The sequence below is a fragment of the Delphinapterus leucas genome, chromosome 7, assembly GCF_059928025.1.
Source record: "Delphinapterus leucas isolate spDelLeu-1000000601 "Yukka" chromosome 7, BTC_Dleu_Yukka2, whole genome shotgun sequence".
Lineage (NCBI taxonomy): Eukaryota > Metazoa > Chordata > Mammalia > Artiodactyla > Monodontidae > Delphinapterus > Delphinapterus leucas.
In genome coordinates, this window is record NC_143135.1 from 37,496,731 (window position 1) to 37,518,878 (window position 22,148).

At 38.8% G+C, this 22,148-nt stretch overlaps 1 protein-coding gene and 1 pseudogene across 2 annotated transcripts in view; one reads left to right on the forward strand and one right to left on the reverse strand.

The window, feature by feature from the left end:
- Nucleotides 1-8,107: 8,107 nt before the first annotated feature.
- LOC111179859 (L-lactate dehydrogenase C chain-like) overlaps nucleotides 8,108-22,148 on the reverse strand; it is a 42,656-nt gene continuing 28,615 nt past the window's right edge. For both annotated transcript variants that reach the window (XM_089915071.1, XM_022583795.2), the window contains one exon: nucleotides 8,108-19,700. In XM_089915071.1, the coding sequence (XP_089771197.1) occupies nucleotides 19,615-19,700 (86 nt within the window). In that variant the 3' untranslated portion in view covers nucleotides 8,108-19,614. The remainder of the gene's footprint in view (nucleotides 19,701-22,148) is intronic.
- On the forward strand, nucleotides 19,533-20,864 carry LOC111179858 (WW domain-binding protein 2 pseudogene; annotated as a pseudogene).

A 22,148-nucleotide genomic window follows, 5' to 3' on the forward strand; every position in this document is an offset into this window, starting at 1 on the left:
CCAAGAGAAGAAAGACATTTGGTCTCACTCATCACTGAAGAGTTTATATAGTTTAATCTTTTCTTAAAAAATGAAAATCTACTTGTAAAAATTATCAGAATAGAAACTAGCAAGGTTTAATCTAGTGTTAGGTTTGAAGCTAACTTTTTTTTTTTTTTTTTGCGGTACGCAGGCCTCTAGCTGTTGTGGCCTCTCCCGTTGCGGAGCATAGGCTCCAGACGCGCAGGCTCAGCGGCCATGGCCCACAAGCCCAGCCGCTCTGCGGCATGTGGGATCCTCCCGGACCGGGGCACGAACCCGTGTCCCCTGCATCGGCAGGCGGACTCTCAACCACTGCGCCACCAGGGAAGCCCTGAAGCTAACGTTTAAATGAGTTATTTTTGTGTATACATTTATTCTTACATGGTAAAGGAAGTTACAGCTTTTTTATAGCATACAAAATGAGCTTAGCTGTATTAGCCAGCCAGAACGAAATAATTAGCATATGCTTGATGAAAAGAATCACGGTTTCTAAACACAATAAACACACATCATACATTCTTTTGGACCAAATGGCAACTACATATATAATATACAAGGCAAGTACTGGTACATCAGAGGTACCAAAATACCTTATTTGATGCAGTGACTAAGGAATTACAAAAAATAAGTATCATCCAACATATGGATGCTAAATAAAAGAGCTGAGGGGCTAAATAGTGGAGTCACTCTTCCCTCCTTCTTTTTTCCGACTTTTAGGAATTTGAGTTTATTCAAAAGTTTGACGTCTTTAATCCTGTAACTAACCACTCTCTCTCTTTCGATAACTTCAGAATGGTAGGTTTAAGCAACTTTAAAACTTGCGCTCCTTCTGAATTTCCCAGAGAGTTTCTGCACCCTTTTCAGATGGGCCTCTTCTGCAGAGGTCAGCTTAACCTTTATGAGGTCTGTAATAACATTCTCACCCAGGATACACGGAACACTAAGGTATATTCATTTGTTCAATAGTGGCCCTGAAAGTAAAGACTTAAAAATTATTCCTTTCTCCTTTCTTCTAACGAAGGTCTGCAATATGAGAAACAACAGTTGCTGGGTGAACTGAGTATTTAACAGATTTGTAGTATGAACTGTGGCAGAAAAAGATACAAGGAAAGAGGATTCTCTGGTAGTGCAGTGGTTGGGAGTCTGCCTGCCAATGCAGGGGACACGGGTTCGAGCCCTGGTCCGGGAGGATCCCACATGCGGCGGAGCGGCTAGGCCCGTGTGCCACAACTACTGAGCCTGCGCTCTAGAGCCCACGAGCCACAAAGAGAAAAAAAAGATACAAGGAAAGAACAATTTAAAATAGATGACTAGACATACTTATTGTTCAAATTCATCTGCCATCTTCCCACATAGGCCCCAACCTCTCGCCATGTTTGCTGGGACCAACCCTCCTTTTCCTATCTCCTTGCCCCCAAACCGCTTCCTATCAGGGAACCACTTCAAAATTCCTATTACTTTATTCCCAGTGATTTAATTCCATTTTACTTTACCTTCTCCCATTCAAACTAGCAGAGGGATCTTACCCAGGCCCCAACATCCCCCTCCCCAGGAGACCAACTGCTAATACTTTTGTGATCAGTGCTTCTTTCTTAGGTCTCTTCACTGGACCTCATTGAAACTGGTAGAGAACAACTCAAAATGTGGCAAGACCTACCACAGTGGTTCCCAGTGTTACTAGATATTTGTAGAGCTAGTTCACTCAGTTAAATAATAAAGATGCAGTAAGACTTTTATCTAATAGAATGTATAAGAAATACCACACTAGGCCAGGACAAAGGTCTACAAAGGTAGGCCTCTTCCTCCTCTACCACCATCCCTTTGTCTCTGTCTCTTCAGCAGCAGCAGCAAAGAACAGATTTTAGGAAGAGAGGTGCTTCCATAAGATCAACTTCAAACATTTTCATCAATGCTCTTTTACCTCTATCTTATGTTGGTATTAAATATTTTTTCAAACATAAATATCCTAACTTACTCATGGTGGAAACTGGATGCACTCCTAAGATTCTTCAGAATACTTTGTTAAATCAACACAGGTAGGGCAACACCCATTTCTTTTTAATCACCTCACAGCCACTGTGGAGTTGGAAGAAATCATGAACATAAGTTAATTTTAGAAGAAATACTTGTCTTTGAACATCCATATTGCGGCAGCCTGACAATGCCACAAATCTGAAATGTTTCCATCAATAATTTCTCCTAGGAATTTCTTATAGGAGTTGGTTATGTAAGGTAGGAAAACAGTTATGACGGTTAAGTACGGAGATCCAAAAGTTAATGTGAAATCAATTTTACTATTAACTGTAAAGAATATATAGCAACAATTAGAAAAAATATATTGTCAGTTAACAAGTGAGTGCCTACTATATGGTAGATACTGGGTTAGGCTCAGCAGTGAGTGAGACAGACTGAGTCTAGTCCCTAACTGCTTAAGAGTTTATAATGTGAATATGATCACACCAAAATAAAAGTAGAAGTGCTAAGGAAAGAAAAGTCCGGCAGATACAACATGTACTTAAAGGACCCAAGTCTCATCCCTCTGGCACAATTCAGGCTTACAGCTAACTTCCAAGGTACTGAAAATACAAAACATACTACCTGGGGGGCCTCCCTGGTGGCGCAGTGGTTGAGAGTCCGCCTGCCGATGCAGGGGACACGGGTTCGTGCCCCGGTCTGGGAAGATCCCACATGCCGCGGAGCAGCTGGGCCCGTAAGCCATGGCCCCTGAGCCTGTGTGTCCGGAGCCTGTGCTCCGCAGCGGGAGAGGCTACAACAGTGAGAGGCCCGCGTACAGAAAAAAAACAAACAAAAAAAAAACATACTACCTGGCAACCACTACTTTGCTGACATTTTCCTTCTGCTCAGGTCTTTATCAGTTCCTTTATCTGAGTTCAGAACCTTTGGAGAGACCACAGCAATGTTCACTCCACTCCACACAGGAACTAAGAAAAAGATACCCCCAAATCCATTCATTACATAGTATTATATAACAGGTGGTGGTTGGTTTTTTTTAACCTTAGCAAAACTGTTACAATTGCCCTGAGTGGTTTACAACTAGGAACACTCAACAAAACGATCAAAAATTCAGATGTCTAAGCCCTACCCCAAATCAGCTAAATCAAAATCTTAAGGGATGGAGCCCACAATTCTATCGTCTTGGCAGAGATTCTCCAAACAAGAAAGTGACAGTTTTGAAATTTTCAACTATAAATTATTAAGTTTTAACTTTTATCACTTCAAGTCCTTTTCCATAGCCAGGGGTTTGTATCAGATCGATTTCAAGGGTTCTTAGCCAGAAGAAAGTAAGATAAAAAGGACTGCTATCATATTAGCACCCCTCCTCCTCTTCCCTTTAATTTTCTCCAGTTAATAGGAAGAATTCATGTTACTTGAATTACAATACTGACCTTTCTGAACTAGGGTATCCCAAGTTAAATGTAAACTACATCTTGTTACTTAGTGCTGTGTTAAGAAAGCCTTATAATCTTAATTGTACATATATGTAGGATTGTAGTAACATTCTCATTTTTTTCAAACTTGTATTTCTGGTAAGTTATTTTATTATCAAAATAATGTGCTAAAAATTAAAACACTACTAAAAGGACCTAAAGTAGAATAAAAGTCCTTTCACCCAGGAGGTATTTTACTTTATGATTAAATATATGATCAATACAGTCTAAATATATTTCAGAGAGTGTGCACAGCTCAGTGGTACTTTTAGGCTTAACCACTTGAGTCTCTGTGCTCTAAAAGGACAAACCATGACAGCTTTCAGAGTGGACACCAAGCCTCTGCCCAGTCAAGAAATGGAAAGGGGCAGTGGCCAGATTACAGCCACTCCCAATAACCACAGTTCTGGGGAAATGCTCTTAACTTCCATGCTACAAAGTTAAGATACCCACTGAGAAGAAAAAATTCAAGACAGAAAAAGTTCTCACTTTAAATGATAAACTTTTTTACATTTATCTAAATTAAAACTAAGTCTGATGTTTCGCTGGGGGGAACAAAAACAGTTCTCTATCCAACTCCAGTTATACCATAGTTTCAACAATATCTACCCAAGATAAATAAATTATGAAAACCTTTTGTTGCTACTTTGTATAGACGTTTGTGCAGAAACACACACTTTCATTCATGCCATTAAAAAAAATTTAAGAAACACAAATCAATATCCCTTATCAAGTCTTTGAAATAATTTTTCTCAGAGAATAATCCATTTAGAGCAAAAAGCTTAGTTAAGAGGGAAACAGAGAAACAAGTATACATGGAATATAACTGTCAGGCAAAACATAATCAGGCCTTAGTCCCACTAGGCAAGGGAAAAAAATTTGGCATAGTCTGATGTTTTGGGTATGTGAACTATTTTAAACACTATTTTATCAGAATTTTTTTTCTCATTGAATTTAAAAAGTGGTAACTATTAGCCAGAAAGTTAGTGCAGATACAATAATGGCAAACAAAAGAGAATTTCAAAAATAAAAAAGCATTACTAAGGATACACAGAGATACTACATAATATATGAAACAATCCAACAATACATAATAATCATGAACTTAGATGCAACTCATTGAAATAGCCTCAAAATATATTGGAAAAAAATCGGGAAACGCTAGGTGGATTTGAGTAACTACCTTTATCAGAAACTGACAGATCAGTAATAATTAAAAATTTGTAATTTAGTAAAACTAAACCAAATCAATAAGTGTGAATGGATATAGAAAGATCATCCAAGTAAGTCCATTCCCACCCCCCAAATACATAAAGGAACATTTACAAAAACTGTATTAACTAGGTCACAAAGGAAGCCTTAACAGATTTCAAAGAGTGGATGTTAACCCGCATTTCTCTGATCTCAATTCAGCTACGTTAGAATCAACCACCATATAACAAATTTTAAAATGTTTCAAAGCTAAAAGCGTACTCTTGCTGAGTTAAAGAGAAAATAAAACTAGGAATTACAAAATATTTATACCTGAATGATAATAAAAGTGCCACAAAACAAAAGAAAAAGTGGTACTTACTGTTAAGTTTATATTCTTAAATGCATTTTTTTAAAAACAAGAAAGATCAAGGATAAAAGTTACTAACCATAAAGTAAAAGGAAGTTTTAAAAAATAAGCAGAAAGTAGTAAGATTAAAAACATCAGTATCAATAAAATAGAAAATAATTCTTGGGGAGAGGAGGACTAATAAGTTAGAAGAACATCTAGCAAAACGAGGGCACAATGTCCCCAACAAATAATATTAGGAAACAGGAGAGGTAAGCACAAATACAGTAAAGGTTTAAAAAGTCATAAAATATGAAACACATGCCAGTATAAAACTTGGATGAAATGGACAGCTAGAAAAATTCCTAAAATGACTTAAGAAGAAATGGAAAATCTGAATAAACAAATTACATTAATGAACTTTTAACAAAAATCTAGCCCCTCACCCTTTCAACTGTTTTACAAACAAGTTATATCAAAATTTCAAGGAACAGTTTGTTCTTATGCAAACTATTTTATTAGAGAACAGAAAAAAATTTTTGGTGGGGATATAGTAAAACCTTGATACCGAAACTGAGCAAAGACAGATAAAAAATAGTAAACTCATTTATTTACACAGATACACAAGTACTAAATAAAATATTAGCAAATATACTTAAGTGGGGTTTTTGAAAAATACTTCATGACCAAGGAAGTTTTACCCCAGAAATGCAAAGATGGTTCAATATCAGAAAATATATTACACCATGTGAGATTTAAAGAAAAAGATCATTTGAATTGTACAAAAACCTGATGAAGTTCCAAATCCATTAGGGTTTAATAAAAGTAAAACTCAACAATCTAAGAAGAAAAGGAAACTTAACCTAAAAAGATATCTATCAAAAATCCAAAACAAACCACAAATAATGACGAAAAATTAGAAGTATTTTCATTACAGTCAGGAACAAGACAAGGATATACCCACTATCACTGTTTCTGTTTAACATCTTACTGGAGATCCTCCTAGCCAATGCAATAGGACAGGAAAAGGTAAAGGTCTTAAGTATAGAAAAAAGGCCTTATTTGGAGATGGTAGGTCTAATAGAAAATGTCTGGTAATTTGTAAACTATAGAAACTAAAGATCAGAAAGAAAACAAGAAATAACAGAGACTTGTGGGAGACCATTAAACATACCAACATGCGTTACAGTAGTACCAGAAGGAGAGGAGAGAAAGGAGCAAACACATGCAAAGAAATAATGGGTGAAACTTCCCAAATATGAAAAACATTAATCTGCACATTCAAGAAGTTTAAGGAACTCCAGGTAGGATATACTGAAAGGGATTCTTACTTAGACACACCATAGTTGAACTGTCAAAAGCCACAGAGAAAATATTGGAAATACGAGAAAACAGACTCACTGCATACCAGAGAAAGAAAATCAGTTAACAGCTAACTTCTAATCTGAAGCAATGGAGGCCAGAAGACAGTTGAATGATATTCAAAGTGCTGGAAGAGAAACTCAACCAAGAATACTATATGTAGCAAATCTATATTTCAAAAATGAAGGCAGAATAAAGACATTCCCAAATAAATAAAGATTGAGAGAATTCACTGCTAGCAGCCGACCTGCCTTACAACAGATACTGAAGAAGTTTCTTCAGGCTGAAAGAAGTGATACCAGGCAGCAATTCATACCAACATGAAGAAAGGAGCACTGGTAATAGTGAAATATAATTTATTTATATAAATGTTTGTGTGTGTGTGTGTGTATACATACATACACACACATACACCTACCTCTTATTTAAAACACAACTGCATAAAACTATATAAAATTTATTGTTGGGCCTACAAGATATATAGATAGAAGGTATTTGACAATAACAACCAGAAGAGGAAGGGAAAGATACTAGAGTAGAGCAAGGAAGTGACAGCAGACAGTAACTCAAATCTCGACAAAGAAATGAATACCAAAAATGAAAAATAAGAAGGTTAATATTAAAAAGTCCATATATTTTTGTCTTAGATTCTACAAAAGACTTAAGATTATATAAAGCAATAATTATAACACTGTATTGTTGAATTTTTAATACATATAGACATATACAACAATAATAGCACAAAAGTGGGTGAGGGATTGATGCTACAATGGAGCAAAGTTTCTATATTTTATTGGAATTAAGTGTGCAAAAATGTGAAGTACATCCAGGTACCTTAAGCTGATATTGTAACCCCAAGAGCAACCACTAAAAAAAAAACCCTCAAAAAACATAATTTAAAATTAATTAATTAAAATGGTACTTTAGAAAATGCAAAAAAGTCAGTAAAGGAGAAACCAAGGAACAAAAGAAGACACAAGACAAACAGCAAAATGACAGGCATAAATCCAAACATATCACAGTAACAGTTAATGTGAATAAACAGTCCATTCAAAAGGCAGAGATTTTCACACTGCATAAAATGAGGTCTAACTATATTGCTCTCTAGAAGAGACAAACTTTTTTTTTTTTTGGTACTATCTGTATTTTGGGGTCATTATCCTATTTTAGTTTTTTTTTTTTTTTAATTGAAGTATAGTTGATTTACAATATTGTGTTAGTTTCAGGTGTAGAGAAAGTAATTCAGTTGTATATATGTATTTTTTCAAATTGTGTTCCATCATAGGTTATTATAAGATATTGAATATAGTTCCCTGCACTATACTGTAAATCCTTGTTGCTTATCTACTTTATGTATAGTAGTTTGTATCTGTTAATCCCATATCCTTATTTATCCCTCCCTACCTCCCTCTCCCCTTTGGTAACCATAAGTTTGTTTTCTATGTCTGTGAGTCTATTTCTGTTTTGTAAATAAGTTTATTTATGTCATTTCTTTTAGATTCCATATAGGAGTGATATCATATAATATTTGTCTTCCTCTGTCTGACTTACTTCATGTAGTATGATATTCTTCTAGGTCCATCCATGTTGCTGCAAATGGCAATATTTCATTCTTTTCTTAGGGCTGAGTAATATTCCATTGTATATGTGTGCCATATCTTCTTAAACCATTCACTCAGTATGATAATCTCTGGGTCCATCCATGTTGGCATTATTTCACTCTTTATTTCATACACATACACACACACACACACACACACAACCACATCATCTTTATCCATTCATCTTCAGTGGACATTTAGGTTGTTTCCATGTCTTGGCTATTGTAAATAGTGCTGCTATGAACATAGGGGTGCATGCATCTTTTCAAATTATAGTTTTCTCTGGATATATGCCCAGGAGTGGAATTGCTGGATCATATGGCAATTCTATTTTTAGTTTTTTGAGGAACCTCCATTCTGTTTTCCATAATGGCTGCACCAACTGACATCCCCATCAACAATGTAGGAGGGTTCCCTTCTCTCCACACCCTTTCAACATTTTATAGACTTTTTAATAACAGCCATTCTGGCCTGTGTGAGGTGATATCTCATTGTCATTTTGATTTGCATTTCTCTGATGATTAGTGATGTTGAGCATCTTTTCATGTGCCTATTGGCCATCTGTATGTCTTCTTTGGAGAAATGTCTATTTAGGCCTTCTGCCCAATTTTTGATTGGGTTGTTTGTTTTTTTGTTATTGAGTTGTATAAGCTGTTTCTATAGTTTGGAAATTAAGCCCTTGTCAGTCACATCATTTGCAAATATTTCCATCCAGTCCATAGGTTGTCTTTTTGTTGATGGTTTCCTTTGCTGTACAAAAGACTGTAAGTTTGATTAGGTCCCATTTATTTATTTTCACTTTTATCTCTATTGCCTTGGTAGACTGACCTAAGAAAACATTGGTACGATTTATGTCAGAGAATGCTTTGCCTATGTTCTCTTCTAGGAGTTTTATGGTGTCATGTCTTATATTTTAGTCTTTAAGCCATTTGAGTTTATTTTTGTGTATGGTGTAAGGCTGTGTTCTAACTTCACTGATTTCCATGCAGCTGTCAACCTTTCCCAACACCACTTGCTAATGAGACTGTCTTTTCCTCAATGTATAATCTTCCCTCTTTTGTCACAGGTTAATTGACCATGGGTGTGTAGGTTTATTTCTGGGCTCTATTCTGCTACATTGATTCATATGTCTGGTTTTGGGCCAATACCACACTGTTTTGATTACTGTAGCTTTGCAGTACTGTCTGAAGTCTGGGAGGGTTATGCCTCCTGCTTTGTTCTTTTTCCTCAGGATTGCTTTGGCAATTCTGGGTCTTTTATGGTTCCATATAAATTTTAGGATTATTTGTTCTAGTTCCATGAAAAATGTCATGGATAATCTAACAGGGATCACATTATATCTGTAGCTTGCTTTGGGTAGTATGGCTATTTAAACAATATTAATTCTTCCAATCCAAAAGCATGGGATAGCTTTCCATTTCTTTGAATCATTTTTGATTTCCTCTATCAATGTTTTATGGTTTTCAGCATATAGGTCTTTCACTTCCTTGGTTTATTCCTAGGTTGTTTTTTTTTAATGTAATTTTAAACAGGATTTTTTTTTTAACTTTCTCTGATATTTGATTGTTAGTGTAGAGAATGTAACTGATTTCTGCATATTAACTTGTATCCTGCTACCTTGCTGAATTCATTTGTTAGTTCTAATAGTTTTTGTGTGGTCTTTATTATTCTCTACATAGAGTATCATGTCATCTGCAAATAGTGACAGTTTTACCTGTTCCCTTCCAACCTGCATACCTTTTACTTCTTTTTCTTGTCTAATTGCTGTGGCTGGGACTTCAATACTACGTTGAATAGAAGTGCTGAGAGTGGGTTTCCCTGGTGGCTCAGTGGTGAAGAATCCGCCTGCCAATGCAGGGGACACGGGTTCGAGCCCTGGCCTGGGAAGATCCCACATGCTGCAGAGCAACTAAGCCTGTGAGCCACAGCTACTGAGCCCATGAGCCACAGCTACTGAGCCCATGTGCCACAACTACTGAAGCCTGTGCGCCTAGAGCCCGTGCTCTGCAACAAGAGAAGCCACCGCAATGAGAAGCCCACGCACCACAACGAAGAGTAGCCCCCACTCGCCGCAACTAGAGAAAGCCCGCGCGCAGCAACAAAGACCCAATGCAGCCATAAATAAATAAATAAATATTAAAAAAAATACAGTAATTTGGCTGAATATCACAACCTAGATTTCTGAGTTCCAGATTCATAATCATCTACCAGCTACCTGTTTGATATCTCCTGAGTATCTTTTCAGATATCTCAAATTTAACATGTCCCAATTGGAAATCTTGGTTTTTCTCCCCCTAAACTCAACACTCCCTCCTACTTCCTTCACTGACTCCCACCTCCTTGAGAGCATCACAATCCAGGTAAATGGAACTACCATCCAATCAATCGCTCAAGGTAAAAATCCAGAAGTCATTTTTTACTCTTCCCTGTCCCTCACTATACAAAATCTGTCAGTGGTCCTGCATGTTTTATTTCCAAAGTATATCTTAAATTTGTCCACTTTGTGCATGCACCAGTGGAGTCTAGTACAATCTTGGAGGGTTAGTCAATAAAGTACTGTGCTTTCACTTCAGCACCCTCAGCAATCCGGAAAACAGCTCAGATATGAAAGTCTTTAGTTTATAAAACTTGGACTTACACACTACGATTCAGCAAATTATCTTTTCATATACGCTAGTAGTTAAAGAAATCTTCATTATGGTACACACACTGATTATGCAAAATACATGTTAAATTAACAAAACAGGAAGCGATTCTGGCTATATCGGTAGTTTAGAGTTTAATGCCCATTATTTTTCTCTACCAAGTTACTAAACCCACCCCCCCCACAAAAAAAATTATTATTCACTGAACAGCCAAAATAAAGGTGACCTGGATTGGAAACAATAATCACTTTGCAGTGGAGACTGTGTTAGACAATACTGGAAATCATTAATTTAAACACGGACACATTTCTCTGGATTAAATCAAGGTATGTTTCTCTTTATCTGGCCTGCACCTGCTGTAATAATCACTATGTTGAGTTTGCTGTGACAAAGTAATCTGGGGAAAGATTTGAACAGAAAACATTATGGGAGAAAACATCTAAAATTTAAGTACACATTTCCTGTCCAGCTCAATCACCACACTTCTTACTAAAGAGTGAGCTCCCTCAGATCTTCTACAATGCCCAGGGCACTCTTAATTTCAGGAAATTAGTACTAAATTTTCCTTGTACACTTGTTTTAACAACCTCCTAACATACATACCTCTTGCACTTTATAGAATAAAAGGTCAAAATGTACATTGTTCTGTAAATGAGAACGTTTACTTAGAGATAGGTGTGGTATGAAAAGACCCTTGAACAGGGAGATATTGGTTCATTCATTTGTCATACAATTGAACAGGGAGATATTGGTTCATTCATTTGTTCATACAATTACCTCCTGGGTGCCAAGTAAATAAAGTACAGTAGTTAAGAGCTTAGGCTTTTGAGTCAAAACAAAGGGATCAAATCTTTACTCCATCACTTTTATTTAACCTTGATGTGCAGATGCATCATCTATGAAACATCATAGAATTGTGCTGAGGTTATTAAATAAAATAAAGTGCTTTAGCTCAGTGGCTGGCACAAAACGGGCAATCAATTAATGATTACTGTCATGATAATTACTATTACTGCTGCTCACAGGAACTCAGTCTGGTGCTGTAGGAAGCCCTGTAAACAAATGAAGTACAACCTAATGAAATCTGAACATGTTATGAGACTACAGGGTAGGGAGCAACCAACTTTATAACAATTGGGGAAGTCATGATATAAAGATATGATTTTCTTAGATATTTATTAATGTACTATTAGAATATTTATGGTATTTAGCTATGACAGTAACCTTTGCTGGAAAACAATATTTAGGATTTTCATGAAAGGGCTGCCATGTTGCAGATCCACTGTCTCACCCATCAATTTGCCTTCATCAGTATCCACAAAGGCAAGTTCATCACTCAAGCCCTAAAAAGACATTAGTCAAGTGGGAGAGGGGGCTTCTGGATTAACTGGAGAATGAAAGAAAATTCTTATACTGGCAATCTATATCTACCTTATGAATTATCAGACTCAGGGAAGACATACTGAATCTGTTCAACATGTCATCATGATATAAAAGTCCAAACTAGAAGAGATACAAGCTACAAGGAGGAAAGCTTCAGCTCACAATTAGGAAAACAAAGAAGCCATTTAATAAACAGAACAGTCTCTGAAGGTAGTGAACACCTCTTCAATTTAAGTTGAGGCTGCACAATGATAAAGAAGGGGTTCTGTAGAAGGAATTTCTCACCGGACTACGAGCTCCTAGAGAAGAGGAAGTCATTCATTTTCACTCATCTGGTGCTTAGCATTAACCTGGCACATAGAAGCTCAATAAAAGTTTTTTCAATAAATAGGTTAAAATATAGGGCCCTTTCCAACTCTAAAATTTTACAGTTCTTTTACCAAGCAATGTTACATGCAAAAAGGAATCAGTACTATATATTTCTAGCATGCTACTTCATATGTAATAAAGGAGGAAAATTATATATTGTATTTGCAAAAGAAACTCTAGAGAATACATAAGAAACTGACAAATGGTTTCCTAAAGTGGAATTTAGGGGAAAGGTTGGATGGAAACAGGATGAAAGTGTGACTTCTCTATGTATACCTTTTTTTTTTTAAACATCTTTATTGGAGTATAATTGCTTTTCAATGGTGTGTTAGTTTCCGCTTTATAATAACATGAATCAGCTATACATACTATGTATATCTTTTTATATTACTTTTATTTTTTAACGTTGTGAATGTATCACCTTTTGAAAAATAATGTTGTAAATAACTACATATTATATTTATTATATATTATTAAATATATAATATTATTAAAATCTTCACTGAAAAAACCAATGGCTTTGAGCTAGTACTTAGAAATAAATGATCAAGTATCCATAATTTAAGTACATGTCCAACTTATATTGTTGGATCTTTTTACTTTATTCTAATTAATGGAAATTTAAAGTGCTTGGCTGATTTGATTATAATTTATTAGCCTAGAAGTCTAAACTGTATCACAAGGAAAACGTTGTTGCCTAATGAGATGCCAATGCTTTCTGGATACTCTAAATTATTTACAGAGATTATAGTAGCATGGAGCAGAATTACACTATCGATAAAATTACCTTTGAAAGATAGTTTTTAAAATGTTCTGTGTAGAAATGAGCACATCTAGCACTCAGATCTTGGGTTATAATATCATACTCCAATAAAAGGAATCAGGGCTCCTTGGGAAAAAAAAAAAAGGTTGATTTACAACTGAAGCAGAAAATATATGACATGAAGAAGCTGAAAGATCTTATATGCCAGAAACTACAGAAGTGCTCAAACTAAACAAAAACCCTATGTTGATGGGAGTATGTCAAAGGGACACAGTAGTCGACTGAATGAGCTCCCAATGGCCAAAGCTGGAACAACTTGAGAAACAAAATAAAGATGCGCTTAATTATAACCCAAAATATAAAATAAAATTCATGAGCCCATACTGATATTAGTAAATGACTGAATGAATTAATAAAAAGGAGAGAAAAGACAAATCTCCCATGCAGAAGAATCCCAAATAATTTAGGAAGATACTCTACTCCCAAGGAGAGGGAACATAACTCCCCACTCCCTAAGTGTGGGCTGTACAGAGACTTCCTTCCAAAGAGCACAGCATGGAAAGATGGAAAAAAGAGTAACTTTACAGTAGAGAAACCTAACAGTACCTCAGCAAGTGACTGAGGTCAACATCAACTGTAATAAATCATGTTGATAGTATGTACTCTGGAAATGATGTGATGAAAATGCTACCTAACCTCTGTGTCTTCGTCCCCAAAATCCATTATTTCAGTCTCACTATGAGAAAAACACCAGACTAATTCCAACAGAGGAGCATTCTACAGAATATCTGACCAGTACTCCTCAAAATGGCCAAAGTCATCAAAAACAAGGAAAGCCTCAGGAATTCCCTGGCGGCCCAGTGGTTAGCATTCAGTGCTTTCACTGCCAGGGCCTGGGTTCAACCCCTGGTCTTGGAACTATGATCCTGCAAGCCGCGTGGCGTGGCTGGGGAAACAAAAATACACAAGGAAAGCCTAAAAAAGAAATTGTCATGGTCTAGAGGAGTCCAAGGAGACATGAATGACTAAATGTAATGTGGTATCCTGGAAGGGATACTAAAACAGAAAAAGAACATTAGGTAAAAACTAAAGTATGGACTTTAGTTAATGACAATGTATCATGTATATATTATCTATATACACTTATCTATTCAGGTAACTTGAGATAGTCTGTGGCTTTTTTCTCCTCTATAAAATAGATCTAATAATTACTTTTCAGGGCTGTTAGATAATGTATACAAAGCATACTGTTATTATCATTATAATCAATGTTGTAAACAAATGTGTTGGTTTTCATGTACGTGTATTCTTCTTAGCAATGAGGACACTGCTGACAAAGGCATTATAGCTGGTAGGACAAAATGAGTCATGAGGAACTCATATGATTGCTTGAAGCAGCAGGTGACAGTACCTGATGCTCTCGGTGCCTTACGTCATTTAGACGTGAAATCCAGGCCTAATCCTTTAAATCCAATAAATCATGCCAGGATTAAAGGCTACAGAAAGGTAGCTTGAAGAAATCTTATAGATATTCCATTAATAAAAGCAAATCATAGCTAAAAGAGTCTATTATGATTTACCAAAACGTTATATATTCAGATCAGGGTAATATTCTTAGAAAGGGGTCAGATCTTTTTAGTCCTGTGTCTCTCCATTAAAAGTGGAAGCTAACTTTATTAGCTACATAAATACCAAGAAAACTAAACACTAAAACTAACCTAACATGAATAAAGAAGGAAGGGAAATAAAAATAGAGACCAGGAAATGGGAGAGAGATTTTTAAAGGAAAAGGATTATTGTATTTGTTACTAGTAGGACACCTACCACAACTGACAAGTTGCACACTCGTTTTCTGCCACCTATTTCTCCAGTTGTTTTACTTGTGAGCAGAGTTTCCTAGTCAAGCAAAGGGGGACCTCATAGTATCACCACATGAGTGAAAGTGAAATGTCAAGATGCTTTCACATAGAGATGCTTCTAACACATAGGATACCATCATAAGAACTAGAAAAAGCAGCCCCCTCTGGGTGGAACAATTAGAAAAGAGCACCTGTTCTTCTGGGTTAAGCCAGCAGGAGCTGGATAGGCCCCCACTCACCTCTTGAACTAGACACAACCTGCACAATGGTATGTGGTGGCCTTGCCTCCAACTAAGGAAAACTTGGTTAACCCAATGGCACAGAGCACATAACTTACTTTTTCTGGGGGGTGGGGGAAAAGGTAGATTTTTAATAACTGCTTTTATCACCAGGTTAAGTCATGCAGTTACAAAGTAGTGAGAAATTTCTGAAAGGATATTATTGTTAAAAAAACTCATTCTTACATAAATAATATCTAGTACTTCATTGGGACAGTACTGTTCAAAAGGTCCTGACCAAACAACTCCCAAACAAAACACAACCTTAGGTTGTTTCCAGCCCACTGGGAATGAAGCCGTGCGCGGAAGATGAGGCCTGTAAAAGACGACACAAAGTCAGGGCGAGTCAGAGCCTTTGGTAATGCTCAGAGCCGCCAGCCAGACGCCAAAGACAGAGCTCAAGTGGTTTCTCCTGAGACACTCTACTTGAATTACTGTTCAATTAGTCAACACAACACATCTTCAAAAGAGAACAATTAACATGATAAGGAGATGACTGCATTCTTTGGGCTGTATGTCGTAATTGTGGTTAGTAAATTCTGACAGTCTTAACAAAAATAGCCTCCATCATTTGCAGGTATGAAATTCTCTACCAGGCTTTTTATTTTTGCTGGATGACAAAATGCGATTGATAAGCTATAAATGATACTGTTTTATGTTATAAAAATACTAGCTTTTTTCATTTATTATATTTACAGGCATTCACCGCTTGAGTCAAGGTTAGGCTTGTTAAGTGATTAAAGGCAATTTTATTACAGCAGCATGTATTTATTTTATTCTAAAAGAATAAAATGCATAAAGAGAAAGTTTGTGTGTAACCTCTCAAAAATTGAGCTATTTTGCTGATGTAAAATACCAGTAACCCACTTGAGGACCATGCTACCTTCTGAAAATGCCATATACCTGCTTCTTACATGTGTCAAAGCACTTGATACTTGTCCAGAGCTGAAGCGGCAAGCTACCGACTGCTCTTGGACAGCAGGTGCTTCTCTGGGGCTACAGCTGACTGTGCTGGGAAGCAGCCATGGAGCAAAGCAGCACAGGCAGATGGAAAAAACCTTTTTATTTAAAGGCAAAATGCCCAAATGGCTCTCTGGCATAGCTAATTTCTACTATCACGAATTCGCTTATATATGATCCCCTAACCTTAATTTTTTTCTTCTTAAGGGGCTGATTTGGATTAACTTGTTGAGAATGGCGTATAACTTACTTTTAATAAGATGCACAGGCCATAGCAACTGATCCACTTCCTTACTGGGATGAATGGCCTCTTCTGAAGCGAAAATCTTATAAGTCACGCTTGACGGTCGCCATCTTGAGGAAAAAACCGCAAAGCCGCAAAGCCACTTCCGATTGATCTGGAATTGGTCTGTAGTGAGAGGGGGCATACAGAGAACTCCTGGGCCCCGGCGGGTAAGGAGGCGCTGCAGACACACAGGGAACGACAATGACCAGCAAAGCAGCTGGATAATTTCTGGCCAGCAGCCCAGCATCCAGGAGGCAAACCAAGGGGAGGAGGAGGAAGGTGGGTACAGTGAAGTGGGGTTGAGGAGTGAAGGAAGGAAAAGGGTCTCCTCCACCAAAAATGAGACCTACCACCGGTAAAGTTATTTCAGCCTTTGCCCTGAAGCCTCTCCCCTTCCTTCCCTCCGCCCCCCGCGCCCCCATTCTTCTCCTCCCCCAGCTCGTAGCTCCAGGACTGAGCCCAGGGTCCATGAGCCCACAGTCCCCAGGCTCTGGGCCTAGGACGTCCAGGCGCGCGGTACTCCTGGCCACCCTCACACGGGTGAAGGGCCAGCCTCCCCTCAGGTGGATGCATGCCGCCTGCAGGGGACCCAGAGTCAACGCCAAGCAAAAAGCATACACTCCCGCGGCGCCCACTCTCCCGCTAGCCCGCAGCACTCCCGCGGCCCAGCTCATGGCCGCCCGAGGAAGAGGAAGAAAATGGAGGAAAGCGGAGGGAAAGCTGGTTGAAGCTCAGAGGAGGAAAACCTTTGGCTACTGAGGCTGCGTAAGGCGGCGCCCAGCCCGTGCGGACCTCGCGGGGGCCAAGCGCGCCAGGTGCAGGCGCGAGGCAAGGAGGCGAGCCCTGCGGCACTGCGCCTGCGCCTGTTGCAGGTTGCGGTTCCTGTGGCTGGCGGGTTTCAGAGAGGCTCCTTGGGCTCCAAGCGCACGAGGTGCAGCAGGCACACTGAACTAGAGGGACTCAGCTCTCAAACGGAGTGTTCCTTGCCCAGAGAGGCAGGGAACACCAGGGAGCCCAGCTAAATTTATTTCTAACGAAATCTTGTCTAGATGTATCGGATAAGGGCTTTTTGACTCTTGATTGGGAATTTTTCACCAGGGCTGTGGGAGAAAGGGATCCCAGGGCTACTGTTTACCACCCAAATACGAGCTGAAGTAGAAAAAGCATTTAATTTAAACCCTCTATGCAAAGGAGATTTTTAAATAAGATACAAAACCCTAAGAATTTGATCAGGGCAGTGCTAATTGATAACCATATATACAATTGAAAACCATTTCTACAACTCATTATTTATGAAGTCGTTAAATGTAGAATCTAATCAAATCCCCCTCTCATCCGTTAATTGGGGATGAACCAAGGTTTCCACTTCTCCCACCACATTCTACCCAGTTAACTGTTTTCTTACTCATTTGTGAATCATAAAACATAATACACATCTGACAAATTCTCTTACAAAATGTAGAGCAGTGTTTCTCAGCCTTTTTTCATTATCTTTCCCTCAAGAGCTTCTTCAGACATTAACCCTAATCGTTCAGCTCCCTCACCTGCCCCCACAGCATGAGATTAAATATTATGGAGTGAGACTTTTGTCTGGTAGGGTTGAGCTTTGCAGAGCCAAACCCTTGTAATATCAAAGATTTTTTTCACCAACCCCCCCAACCGAAGAACCAATTTTCACCCCCTTGGGGCAATACTGCTCCAGCTGAGAACACATGATGTACAGCACTTTTATTTCCTAGAATATTCCCTGTAGAAAGTATATTTTGAAGCTTTTTGATCTCTGCAAGGATCTCCTAAAATGAAGCTTTAATTTGGTGTAAGAGAGGAGCTTAAAACAAGGCAAAATCCACAGAAGACTCCCCTCCCCCATCCTAACTAAACTCTCATGACCGTATTTTGTACATTCAAGGGAAAAGTTGAAAAAAAAGTAAAGACAACAAAATAATGGCAAACTAATTATGTTCAGTAATAGATGACTGAAATGAAAGCTATTAAATAGCAAGGATAACAGAGAGTGAACCGTAGCTCTCTGACCAAATGGGTTTGCCTCCACTAGAGCCATGTAGGTCCTCAGGGTCTGCATATATGCCTTCTAATTTTTCCCACTGGTCCTGTCCTAGTCTAATTTGTAAATTACCTTGCTCCTGACTTTTTAGTTTTTGTTTCACTGTGTATTTCCTATAGCTGCCTTAAATTCTTTGTGGAATCAAGGAAATATATATTTTTGTATGAAGCACATGCACTCCTACTTTGGACACCAAGAGGGAGCTACCAATTGACCGTTACCAAGCATCCATCAATAACCAGTTAGATGAGGTACCCTAAATACTCACTGTGAAATACTTGAGGGCAGAAATGATGTCATACTGAACTCATAACCATAACACAGCAAGCATAGTAGTAGTTTGCTAAAAGAATAACCTAGAGGATGCTCTAAACTCCCTGTGTGGTATTTCAACAGAGGGACCAAATCAACTATTTGAGTTTATATTAATTGGCATAATACTTGCAGGGTTGGAGATATTTAATTTTTTTATACCATGAAGTTATATTTCTATTTTCCTTCTGATATACATTGTCTTAAAAATAAGTACTTAGTAAAAATTATATAAAAACACATAAAGTTAATGAAGCAATATAAAGTGAATATGCTGGTGCCCTAATGGAAGAAAGCACAAAATGAAATTTCAATACTAGAAATTTTGTTGTTTTATGAGAAGAATCGTAAGTTCTATATTAAATGGATTAGTATACATATTCTACCAAACCCGAAGACAACTTTTACATATATGACATACTTCGGAAGTATAACTTACATCTGTACAGGTTGAGTATCATTAGAATAGAGAAATAGAGAAATTCCTTTACCATTTCCTTTTTCTAGCCTTGAGAGGCTGGAGTTATGTCATAGGTCCAATGTTCTTTTATATTTTAAAGATCAGGTGAAAATACTTTCAAAATGTAAAATATACAGTCTACTATCTTCTGTTCTATAAAACATGGAACATTAAAAGGTTTTAAAATATCAGGTCTTTTTGGACATCCCGAAGTGTGTTTGCACTCTTCTTTAAAAGGGCCTCCTCCTCAGAATTCACAAGTTAACTTTCACAACATCTGAGACACCATTTTGGCCCAAGACACAAGGGATACTGAGAAAGATTTCTTCTTTTATTCCATATAAGCCCTAAAAGGCAAAATTAGGTTATTATTCAGTAACCTGATATGGAAAAGCAGCTATGCAAGACAGCTTCAGAATAAGAATATACAGAGAGACTATGGAGCTCAAGAATCATTCGGAGGGCAGCAGAGTGATCGTCAACAATACGAAGAGCATCCTAATGTCCTATGACCATGTAAGAACTTGTGTTTAATGACCTGAGGAATGTGCCAGATGCCTTCAAAGGGGCCAAAAAGGGCACTGTCTATTTTACCCCTTACCCTTGTCATATTTCTTTCTAAGCAGAAGAATGCCATGCAGTCTGGTGAAGGACTGTGAGATCAAGCAGGCTGTGTTTGGTGTAAAATAATCAAGAGAACAGTGAAGGCAGAAGCAGGAAGTGGCTGGGCAGGCTCTGCTTTGTATAATCTTTACATGAGGGGATGCCACTGAGTTTGGACAACAGATGCTAACAGGTGGCTTCTCAAGCTTCCAGAGGTGAAGCCTCCGGTGGAGCCTAAGGTTCCAGGTACTCAACATGCTCAGCAGGGTTTATGTAATTCCCCTGCCAGTCACCAATGGAATGTACTCCTGCCCTCCTGGCTACCACCTGGCTTCTATCCAGGACCTTCCATGATGGACAGGGCCATGGAATAGGTGCAGCCATGGCCACCACCCTATCCTAGGGCCATGGAACCTCCCATCAGCAGCCCTGATGTTCCCTCCACTCCTGCAGCTGAAGCCAAGGCTGTAGAGGCAGCTGCTAGAGCCTATTACAACCTGGGTAACCCACACAATGTCTACATGCCCACAAACCAGCCTCCACCTCCTCCCTGGAAGGTAAGAAGACCCAGTAGACCTCTCACACCTCTCTGCCCCCTACCACCCATTGCCTTTTCTTACCCCAGAATGTAGGGTTGGGGGAGGCAATGGGAAGGTCTTGTTCCTCCAGGTGTGCCTGTAAAGTTACCAGGAACCAGCGTTGAGAAAGGGAGAGGCTCCTTGACCCTGGAGTGGTGCCTCCCAGCTTCCCATAATAGTTCAGAGCCCACAGGCACTACTCAGCCAAGCTTCCCTCTCACCGTCTCTGGGGCTCTCCTCAGGAGCTCAGCGTTCCTGTTTTACTCTAGTGGCCCACAGAGGGACTCCCTATCCACCTTTTCCACTGCAGTCCAACTCCCTCATTTTGGTAGCCACTTTATACTCAACCTCCTGATCTCCATCAGAACAGCCACATGTCTTCTCCTCAGGGTCCCCTGCCAGGCTCTACTCACATCCACTCCACTCTGGTCCGTGCCTCGCCATGGAAGGCCACTGTCCCACCAGACTGTCAGCCCACATTCCCTTCCCAGCCACATTCCAGCTGCAGTCACACTTGCCTGCCCCCGCTTCCCTTTCCTGTCCTTGATCATTCTGTTGCTCCCTCTGTGTAGCACAATACCTTTTAGAGCTTTAACATGAGCTGCCAGGGGTTGGGTGGCATCAGGAACAAGGCAGCGTGGCTGGGGCAAAAGCCCTCCTGCCTTCCGTGCTAATGTTTCAGGAATTTGCTCTCTCTCCTTTCACTGTATCTCTTCCTGCTAGAAAGGGCTTCTTGGATTAGAACTGGAAATGTATGTCCATGCCATTATGCCATTTGGGGGCTGCTGGGTAGGCTGGAAACAAGGGCCCTGACCTCCAAGGCTGCCCTGGCCTAGCCCTGTGTACTGCCATGACCTGCTGCACCCCCTTAGCCTATCCTCTTCCCTTTAAGCGTCACGCCTGGTTGGCAGTATGACCCCTGGATGCACTGAAATTTGCTTCCTTTCCTCATAGACTGGCCGTGAAGTGAGGAAATGGTTATTTAAAGAGAATTCCCTATTTATCTGACAAAAAATCAAGTTAATATATTAATGTTAAATAAACTCTATTGGCAACTTTATTTGCTGAAAATGTGAATAAAAATGCAGTAACTGGGAAAAAAGATTAAGAGCATACAAATGATTTTGCTCTTAATGTCAAATGTTTAAGTATTTCCTATAAACTATAACTCATCCACTGATTTGTTCAGTAAAGACTATGAAATTCCCGTATTACTCAACCTCTTTTCAGGAGCATTCATTTGACACCTCCCTGACTCTTCTTCAGGAGCCCCCTGGGGGTAATTGCTTATTCTCCCACAGCCCTTTGTATCCTCAAAAGAGGAAGAGTGTAGAATCCACTGTATACCCCTCACTGTCTCTTCCAGATTATTAATCCCTTGCTCTTTTAAAAACAAAAACAATTCCCCCTATTTTTTGAGGCCCATCTTATTCAGCTCTTCTTTGCTTTCTAATGACCGTCTACAAACCTCTTGAGTATTCCATCTCATTCATAAAAGACTTTGACCCTAGCAATCTTTTCTCTCTATCCCAGTTTGTGCCATTATCCTTGGTGGCTTCATTGTCCATGTGGATAAACGAACCAATTCCCTTTCTTTCCAGTTTCTTGTCTTGT